Source organism: Petaurus breviceps, unplaced genomic scaffold (assembly GCF_028583685.1).
Source record: "Petaurus breviceps papuanus isolate PSGF00001 unplaced genomic scaffold, PetGlider_PUasm1.0 90895, whole genome shotgun sequence".
In the NCBI taxonomy this organism is placed as follows: domain Eukaryota; kingdom Metazoa; phylum Chordata; class Mammalia; order Diprotodontia; family Petauridae; genus Petaurus; species Petaurus breviceps.
In genome coordinates this window covers 578974-589592 of record NW_027187372.1, presented here as the reverse complement: position 1 = coordinate 589592, position 10619 = coordinate 578974, and the positions used below count along the sequence as shown (strand labels likewise).

The 10619-nt window shown below is 46.1% G+C and overlaps 1 protein-coding gene across 1 annotated transcript; it reads right to left on the bottom strand.

Moving 5' to 3' along the window:
- Nucleotides 1-6190: 6190 nt before the first annotated feature.
- Nucleotides 6191-8646, bottom strand: IER5 (immediate early response 5). Its single transcript, XM_069074367.1, has one exon. It carries the CDS (start codon nt 8004-8006, stop codon nt 7089-7091), a length of 918 nt encoding a protein of 305 aa, XP_068930468.1. The 5' UTR covers nt 8007-8646; the 3' UTR covers nt 6191-7088.
- Between the last annotated feature and the right edge of the window lie 1973 nt (nt 8647-10619).

Sequence of the window (10619 nt, the reverse complement as noted above, 5' to 3'; positions counted from 1 at the left end):
ATTTCTCTTAAAAGGTCATCTGATAAACATGCTGTGTATCGTAGACTTTAACAAGGTCAGATCCCTTCCCCCATACTTCTCTCGAAATAAACTCTTTCCCAACGTGGGCTTCCTCCTACAGATGCCCTTAAGTGGACTGCCCGAGGATCAGTAGAAGAGGGAGGGAAGGAGAGGAGGGGCTGTGTGAGGAATGTAGCCCCCGGAGGCTTCTCTCCCAGAGAGCAGGATTCCAGAGGTCTGAGACAAATCGGAGGATACTCGAATGGGACTTATTCCTCTGGGGCGAGAAGAATTATCTGGGAGGGGTTACATGTCTTCATTCCCACTGAAAATCCCAACAATATTTGTATTAGGAGCAAGACATTCAACAGCTATACTTTCACATAGTCTGTCTGATCTTACACTAATTCCTCCTTCCTTTCACCTTCCTCACTACTCCTTCCCCTCCCTTTAGCATCTTCAAGGGAGTTGTTCCTAGGTGATAGTCATGTAGTGTGAATTAAAGAAATGCTTCCTAGCATTAGCTCTGCCAATGATGGTTTGTTTGTTTGTTTGTTTTTAAGAGTTCCAGTATAGAGAAAAAAATTGTAAATGAGCACAGTAGCACACAGGCTAAGAGCTACAACTGTTTGTTATCAGCAATAGTGCCAAGAATACTTGGTAACTGCATTTAACTTCTCACCAGAGCAATGCAAGGAGGAATGACTTTGCCTGAGAACCTATTCACTGTTAACATAACCGTTTAGAGACTGGGTTAGGAGGGTTGTTCTCCTGATCATGCTAACCTCTGATTGTTGTTGTTTGTTCTCAAAGAAGACCATGACATGAGGGAGGTGATGCCATGACTTGCAAGTGAACTGGATTTAAGTGAGGGAGGGTTGTGCAAAGTCACCAGCCTTTACTTTCCCCTCTGGAGCCTTCTGTGTCCAGTGGCCAGATACGGATCAGGATGAAAGGAAATGACCTTGCAACCCCTCTGATAATTACTGGGAAAACCCAAGTGGGATAAAAACTCAAAAATAAGCATCTTTGAATAAGACATTTGGAGCAAAAAAAAATACAACTGGATCTAGTGACATGTTTATCTCCTTTTTGATGGGGACTTAGCTCTTCTGTAAACTATTTTTAAAAAAAACCTTTACACTAAAAAAAGGGAAGTTGCTGCCTACCAGTCTTGTCAAAGTCCTTGTTACTGTTACTACTAATCCTTCTTTCCTTCCACACAAGTCCTAAACAAAGTACACACATTGAGCAAGTCTGAAAGAGTTGAATCCAACAAGACAAAGGACTGACTTTTATTGGAGTTATTTTGATGAGCAACCACACCCTCATTCTCATAAACTCTTTTCAAAAACATTTCCAGAATCCAGCTCTCCCTCACCTTCCTAAGACTGCAATCTGAATTCATCACCCAATGCTGTAATGAAGAAGTCTTCCAAAAACAGTTATCTTTTAAGAATAATCAAAGTTAATTTACTTGTTTTTGTTGATCTAAATCTATTAGGTTCTAGTAATTGAGAGGTATCATGGGATCACTGGGTTCTGAATTAGAGGGCCTGAGTTCAAATCCAGACTGCCACTTACTAGTTCTATGTCCTTGGACCTCCATATCCTTATACGGATTAAATGATCTAACCAGCTCTAAAGCTAGGAGCCTACAATTTGAGCCCAAAGTTCTTTCCCCACCAAAAATGTTAAGTGAAGTTTGAGATGAAATTCAAAAACACTAAATTCTAACATCTAGCACTGCCAAAAAAAATTTTATCCCTAAATTTAGGAAGTCATCTCTGGCTTTTGCTTTTCCCTTAAATTCCCTAGTTGCTAATAACCTTCCCATGTGAAACAGCAAGGTGTATAAAGGAGAGTCAGGGAGCAAGAGGTTATCTGCCTCTACCACCTACCCCTCAGATGCATGTGGTGATAGTCCAGTACCCTGCCTAAAAGTCCCAAGAATATGTCCCTCTGGTCATTTCCAGGGGCAAAGCGTGTGGATTGGATCCCCACCAATACCAATTGTTGACCAAGTGCAGAGAGCAGGTAAACCCAACAGCCCCACACCACAAGCTGTTTCCAGCCAGCCCCTACAGTCTTTGTCCAGAGGAGCAATCCTTGTGAACATTTAGAACTATGCTCCTTTCTCAGCCACCAGTTACTAGAGAATCAAAAGAGAAATTTCTCACCACCAAAGTCCTCAGTCCCATCAAATGGCTCAGCATTAGAAACAGGCATGATTTTTATCAATGGAACTGATATTAGAAAACATACTACTGGGACAGTTAAGTGGCTCAGTGAACAGAGCATCAACCCTAGAGTCAGGAGGACCCAAGTTCAAATTTGGCCTCAGACATGTAACACTTACTAGCCCTGTGACGTTGGGCAAGTCACTTAGTGCCCTGCCTTCCTCCCTCCAAAAAAAAAAAAACAAAAAAGAAAATATATTACCAACTGTACTGCCACCACACCCTAAGAACCACTGGACCTTTCCATCTGACTTGCCCCTAAAACTCCCTGTGTGTTCTCATTAGAATGTGAGCTCTGAGAGACTGACTTACTTTTTCAATTTGCATTCCCACTGAGCACAGTGTCTTACATGTAACAAGAGCTTAATATATGCCTTTTCATTCATATATTCGTTCCTGCCAACTTCACCTCTCCGGACCCCAGTTCCCTGGTTGTAAAATGAAATGAATCAGATGACCTTTGAGGTACCTTCTGGCAATACTTGAAAACTGTGTTCATCCCCTACCTAGACTATAAATTCCAAGAGGTCAAGGACTCTGGTTTATTTAAGCTTTGCATCTCCCCTGGCTTACTTAGAACAGTACTCTAATACTAATGGTTTAACTGTCGAATTAAATTGAGAAAGTCAACATTTTCCAAGAGGGCAATCAATTAAAGAGAACCAAATACTTAAAAGGCATGTGTAGTATAAAAATGATTTATTCAGAGCTAAAATTAATTCTTTTGAGAGGCCATACAAGTCTCCCAGCAAATTCAGGAAAAATAGGCTAAATTGTGGATTGCTTTCTAGTCACAGAATTAATTGTAGAATATTCTAGCCTTAAGAAGGCCATCATAGGATATCATAGTTTAACTTGAGAAACATTCCATGCCACAGCATAATCATGTAATCTATTTTGCTCTTCCTTATCCTCTGAAAGTGAACACACTAGATCTTTGCACTTGGTGTGTTCTCATTTCTGCTGCTTATTACTCCTCTGTGCAGAGAGTTGTTTGATATAATCTGGAAAGCAACCAGGTTGGCAAAAAGAGAAGTAAATAGCAGCCAAAAATATGCTCATAGAAGAAGGACTGATTACTTCCAAGTGTCATTAGTAACAACTCACTTCTATAGCATTTAAGGGTTGGTGTTTTGTTTTGTTTTAAGTGCTTTCCTTGAAACAATTTCTTCAGGTCAGTATTTTTATTAACCAGACCTAAGAGTCCATTGAAGCAGAGAACCTCTCTAACAAAGCACATCTGTACTTTCTCTGCAGTTTGGAGTCTTAGGGCATTGCCTGCTCACTGAGATGTACACAGAACTTGTCCAGGAACACACAACCAGGAATTGTCAGAGGCAGTCTTTCCACCTGGGTCTTCCTGCCTTCAGGCCAGCTCTCTAAGACCTAGCTGCCTCTCCAATCTAAGGAATGCAAGCACTTGATATCCTCACATTTTTATAGCTTAAAAAAAACTCCTAAATTAAGTGACTTGCCCAGAATCACACAGCTAGTGAGTAGAAGAGCTGGGATTAAAATCAAACCCTAGTTCTCTTTCCTTTACAACAGGCTTGAAACAAAGTAGAATCATTTTTAAACACACTAAGACCTCCCCCACCCCCAAGTTCATTAATGCTTTCAAAGCACAACATACTTGTTTATAGCCAGAGATGTTATTTTTGAACAAAGAAGCCAATATATTCAGTTATCATTACAAAGCTGGGACTAAATATTTAAGTATACCTTCTGAGTTCTCATGTTAATTGACATATGTTGATCACAAGGAAAGAGGGTAGAAGTTCAGTCTCTTGAACAATTAGCCCAGCCTCCTGTATTCTTGGGCCTAAAAATAGCAACTGTGAACCCCTTTCAAATACAAAAATGCACTTAAATGAAAGTGGCCCCAGTTCAATAGATTCACTTTCTTACAATTAGAAATGTTTATAAAATTGTCACCAGATGTTAAGTATCTAAATAATCTTTTGAAACTGTAATAGTTTGAGGTATGATTTCTCAAGTCTTGGTCAATTTTAGGAAAAGCCATCTTAAAAAGAACATTTAATCTATAAAAACATTGAGACGTGATAAAACAGGTTAACATCTTTAAACTCTTATGCTAAAGATACATAATAGTATAAATAATGAAAAACACAAGTTTGGCCAATATCTTGGTAAAGTCAGAGAATCTCAGTTCAAATCATCATGCAAAGCTTGCTTTACTACCTGTACTGTTCTTGAACCAGTCATCCTTCCTGGGTCTTAGCTTCTCTAGACCCTATAGTCTAGAACTATAATCCCTCAATCATCATCAGTCTACTACCCTGAGTTTTTTAAGTTCTCAATTTTCCCTGCTACCTTCTGTAACCAGTTCAGAATCCTGTGATCTATTCATTTCAGTTCATAAAATTATAATTTACTATAGAATTCTATAGCATAGTACACTGTTTTAAAGCATCAGACAAGTGTTTTGCAATTACAGACTTTCATTATCAATCTACTCTTCTTTCTCCAATTACACAGCCACCCTAGTTGCAGGCCCTCATCCCCTTTCACCTGGATTATTTTTATAGCCTCCTAATTGGTCTCCTTGTATCCAGTTTCTCCCTCTTCCACTCCCTGTCCTTCACACAGCTGCCAGAATGATAGTCCCAAAGCAGAAGTTTGGTCCTGTCATTCCTCTGCTCAAGAAGGTTCAGTAGCTTCCTCTTGCCTCTGGAATCAAATGCAAACCCTTCTGTTGGTCTCTTAAAGCTCTTCACAATCTGGCTCCATCCTAATTTCATGTACATTAATTTCCAGACTAGGGTCCAACCAAACTGGCTTGCTTGCAGTTTTTAAAGCAGTCCTTGTCTGTACTTTTTTGCAAACTCTACCCCCATATATAGACTGCATTCCCTTCTCAGTTGGAATTTATGGTTTACTTGAAGATTCAGCTTGGGTCCCAATTTTCTACCCCCTGGCAAACTACTCCATATATAATTTTGGAGGGTAGACATTTTTTTCCTCAATTAGAATGTAAACTTTTTGAGGGCAAAAGTGGCAAGGGGGTTGTATTTCTATTTCCAGCACCTAGCACATAAATAGGTGCTTATTGAAGAAATGACTTAATTCTTCAGAGCTGGATTTTAACTGTTGTAGAGAAAAAGCTCACTTATATGAAGCCATTAACATCAGTTTTAGCAGGGGAGTCAATTGTTTTTGGTTCCCATCACTTTTGTCAGCCATGTGATCCAAATACCTGTGTCACCAAGTATCATTTAGTCAGTCAGAAAGTCAGTCTACTAGTAGTAAGTAAACTTCTTAAAATCTGCCTACCTCATCTTCAATGGCAACCCCATCTGATCTATGTATCTCTTGATATTTTTTTTTGACACCTCTGCAAGACAAAACAGCAGAAAAATCAAATTTCCAAAAAAATTTTTCCACCATAAGACAGGTGGGTCAACTTATGGTGACCATCCTCAGATTCCGGAGAAAAGATTTCAATTGCCTCCAACTGAAAAACTTCCAACATTGGCATGGCTAAACACAAAATTTTTTTTAAGCTAATTCAGACATGGCAACAGATTGTCAACTAATTCTCAGGAGCTACATTTTAATTGGCAGTGTAGTTTTTCCATAAACCTATTTATTCTACTTCAAAGTACTGGTAAAGACATTTTAGTGGAAGGGATAAAAAGATGCTAATGGGAAACCCTACAGCCAAAGGATTGCTATACCCTTTTCAGACTGGGTTATAGAAAACTTCAAAGAATTCAAGAAAATTAGTCCAACCTATACTGGTGTTTCTCCTCTATTTAATAGCAGCCCAGTTTAGGCTATTTCTATATTGGGTGATAAAATGTATTTATTTCCTAGAGAAAGGGCAATAAGCGATTATCACTATGGTCTGTGGAAGGTTAATTATTATAATAGAACCCCTTTCTCCTCCCAATCCCAAGTAGGTGATTTCAGAAAAGGACACAATGAAGTTGCTTCAAAATATTTAATACGTGTTAGACACGTAAAGTTACATTTTATACAAAAAAATGTCAATGCACAAAGAAAATACTGTACAAAAACTCTACAAGTTCCCCCAGCCTTTATACAACAAAGACGGGAGAGTAATCAAATCTACTAAGCCATAAGGCCTTTCCATTAGGGCATTTGTAAACTTTTTCATTAAACACTTTTTAAAAGCACTGTGTAATAATTCTGACCTAGAGCTTTTAAAATATATATATATACTCATATATATATTTCCTTATAAACTCAGTATTTCTAAGCTTGATCTCTTCTAAGAAGCTTATCAAGCTTTCTTATGGGGGGTGAGAGTGTCTAGGGAGAAGGGTGAGACGATAAAGTCGGTCCAGAAGAAATTTTCCCTCCCACCCCCCAGAAGGAGCTCCAGGGTAAGAAGGGACGGGAGCAGAAGAGCGGGCTCCAGCCTGGGCCCCCTCCCCGCCGGGAGGTCCAAGAGGAAGGTTCGGGGCTGGGTGTGAGGAGTGTGTAGAAAGTCCCTTCCTCCCCGGGGAGGGACGGGGCTGCCCCGGCCCCCCGCTTCCTTCTCGCCGCCGGTGGAGGAAAGTCCCGGCTCCACGCCCTCCCCCAGTGTCTCGAGCCCCAGACAAGAAACCCTGTGACAAAAAAGCCTTACTTCAACAATAAACTTACAAAAAACTGCTTTATAACACAAGACCCCCCGCGTGCCGCAGGGCCCGGCGGGGTGGCAGAGTCCCGCTCACGCTCGCCCCCGGGCAGGTCCCGCTGCCCAGCCGGCTCCGGAGGGGGGCGGTGGGCCGGGGGCGGAGCCGGCTCGGGGCGGGGGCAGGGCGGTGCCGCGTCAGTCTCCTCCTTGGGCGCCCCCTCCCCCGCCCGGGCCCCGGGCGATCAGAAGGCCACGATGGCAGTGCTCCAGGGGTTGAGGTTTCTTAACACCGGCTTATCGCAGTACATGGGCCCGGGCTTCGCCGCTTCGGGACCGCGCTGCGGCGGCTGCTGCTCCTCCTCCTCCTCCTCGCCGTCCTCATCCTCCCGGCCGCCCCCGGGGCTTTTGCGCAAGAGTCCGGAGAAGCTGGACCCGAAGATGGTGATGAGGTTGGCCACGTTACCAGTCTCCATCTCCTCCTCCTCGCCCGGCTGCTCCTCCGAGTCCCTGCGGGGTTTCTTCACCGGGGAGCCGCCCGAAGCCAGGCACCCCGCAGGGCCGCCCCCTGCCCCCGAGGCGCTCCTTTTCCGAGGGCAGACGGGCGGCGGCGCGGCCCCCTCGTCCGGGCGCGGGCGGCAGCCGCAGTCGGCCCGTGGGGCGCCGTGCGGGGAGCAGCAGAGGCGGCGGTAGCAGCAGTGCCGCGCCCGCGACGGCCCCTCTGGGGCGCCTTCTCCCCGGCCGCTGCCTCTCTCCGCCTCAGCCACCTCCACGCGGCGCCTCGGGGCTTCGGACCCCGCCTCGGCTCTCAGGGGCGGCGACCCCTCCAGCGGGCGCTTCCCGAGCCCCGGGGGGAGGACGGGCGGCTCGGGGGCAGCCGGAGCGGCGCCGGCGGGCTCCGGATCCTGCTCCATGCTGCTGTCCCTCGGGAACGGCTCTCCCCAGCCTGGGGCCGGCTCCCCTGGGAGCTGCTGCTGCGCCGGCGGGGGCTGCGGGGGGCCGCCCAGGCAAGGGTCGCTCAGGTATACCTGGCGGGCGCTGCGTAGCACCAAGGACACCAGCAGGTTCTTGTGGAGTTTGATGCCGCCGCGCTGAACCCTCGAGTTGTAGATCTTGCCCAGGGAGATGCTGACAATCCGGTGAGCCTCCAGCTTGAACTCCATCCTCCCTCGCTCAGGCGCCTCCGCAGTTCTAAGGCGTCTGACTCAACGGGGGCTACTCTCTCGTCCCGTCAACCGTGAGGGTGTGGGGCCGGAGGCGGAGACGCGTCAGCTCCTCCCTCGGCCCAAACCGACTGAACAAACAACCAGGACAACGGCGACGCGAGCTCTGACCCCTTTTCTCACGGCCACGACAGACGACACAGCAGCTTAGCAACCAGTCCCGCCGCTAACTGAGAGGAGACGGGCGACCCGGCGGCTTTATATAGCCCTCCCGCGCCAGCCAATCAGGAGGGACTAGCGACCGTTCCGACCGGTTCGGGGAGAGCTCGCGCTCCCTCGTGCGCCCCTCTGAGCCAATCAGAGGCCGAGGACGGGAGACAGGGCAGATTCGAACGTTAGTCCCGCGGAGCCCTCTCTTAAAGGGGGAAACACCGTGGAAAAGGAAGCAGTTCTGGGGGGGAGGGGAACAAGAAGCCAAAGTCCCCAAGGTGTCACCTCTCTGGGAGCTCGGGCTTTCTCGGAGGAGGCGGGGGAAAGCCAGCCCCAGCCCAGCCCTTTGTCTGGCTGTTTGTGTGGTTGGGAGTGTGTTCAGGTGTGTTCTGGACACGGCTGGATTCCCAGGGCCGAAGCTGGCGCTCCTAACGGTGGTTCCCCTGCCTCCGCCCCCCCCGCCCCCCCCCCCCAAAAAAAAAAACCCAGCAGTGTGTAAGTGTCCTTCAAAGAGACATTGTTGGGGGAGGCCACCTGGGCCAGTAAAAAGAGCGCTGGAGGCTGAGAAGCCTGAGTTCGAATCCTGCCTCTTCGGCAGTCACTTAAACCTCCCTGGGGCTCAGTTTCCTCGTCTGTAAAGGAGAGGGCAGGCTCCAAAGCCTCTGAGTCCATTCCAACTGTAGAGGAAGGGCCAGGATTCGCTTCCTGACCGCGCCCCTCCCCCCACACTGTACCCGGACACACACCCTTTCCCTCTCACTCCACCCTTTTCCCCTCCCCCTTCCTCGTCCCCGCCTCCCGGGCAGCGATTCCATTTTCAGAGACTTTGCTAAAGAGGTTTGTAGCTGGTCCGAGGCGTGGGAACCCGAGTGCGCGGTGTTCTTAGCCGGCCCTTACCTGCCGGCTCCGACCAGCACTTCTCTAGCTACAGACACCCAGTCCCTAGCTGGGGTCAGTCCCCACCGACTTTGGCGCGGCCCCGAATTGGGGCCGGGGGGGGGGGGGGGGGGGGCGCGGCGCCGCTTCCGTGGTCTCCTCCTGCAAAGTTGTGCACGCCTCCCGCCCGGGCTCTGTACCGCAAGCTGTCAGCCCGCAGTCCTGCAAAGAGCAGAGCTGGGGGGTCGCTATCAGTGCTGTGGGGAGGCTCCCTTTCCTAGTGCGGGCCATTACAGTCTGATGTGTCAGAGGACCAAAATACTCCGAGGTCCTGTGCCAGCCCCAGAACTTTCTGAACAGTAAATCTCTTCCGGATTCTACACCTGAATGACATCATTGCTTTCTGTACTAGAGAACTGCCCTCGCTTAGGAGATCTGGGTTCTGTTTGGACCTTGGACTGTAGGACACTTCACTGCGACTTAATTTTACTTTGTTTTTTTTTAATGGAACTATTTAAATAGCTTCCATAGATATAGGTAGGGGGAGGCGTTAAGTAAATTCATGAATGTAAGTATTTTGAGCTGTTTGAAACAAATACGATGTCATTTCAAGATATAGATATGCCTTTATTTAAGAAAAACCAAAATACAAAAATCCAAACTTAGAAAACATTTAAATTAAGGAGCAATTACTTTCATCCCCAAAGCATATTCCCATAGTTTCTCAAATAGTAACTCCTCAAAGTGCATTCAAAATTGAATTTTAAGATTTTCTTTACACCAAACATTTCAGGAAAACACATAGAACTCATAAGATTTAGTACTTGAAGGGTCATAGGTAGTAATTAATAAAACTGGAATTTAAACCCAATTCCTCTCCCTCCACATCTCCATTACATGTTTTATAAAAACAAGATACATCTTTATCTGATTCTTCGGTTCCAGTAAAGGTGTGAGTTGAACACACCTTCATCTGTAAAATAGTGGGATTGCATTAGATTACCTCCAAGGTAATCTCAACTAGTTCTAAAGCAGGGATCTTATTAATAACAGTGATAAAATACCCTGCACTCAGAGGTAGTGTTAAATGTCCAGAACTGAATTGAGATAGTTCTTAAATTTCAACAGTCAATAAACATTTAAATTACTTCAGGGTACCTGCCTTGGAGCTAAATCCTGGGAATAAAAAATTTGAAAAAGACAATCTGCCCTCAAGGAGTTTAGTGGGGGTAGAGTGCAACCAAAAGAAAGCTGGGTGGTGGAGATAAATTGGGGAAGTCAAAAGAAATCCAAAATGAGTGCTGCTGGGTGGGAAATGTATAAATGTCTGATATCTCAGAACAGGGATAGGGAAGAATGTTAAATTTGATGCCGCAGGTGCTAGATTTGAATCCTGATTCACCTGCTGTGTGACTTGTGGCCAATCACTTATTTCTTTGGATCTGTTTCCTCATCCATAAAATTAAGGGAGGATTGAGGGGAAAAGGCTTGGTCTAGATGACTTTAAAGGTCAGTTTCAGCTCTAAA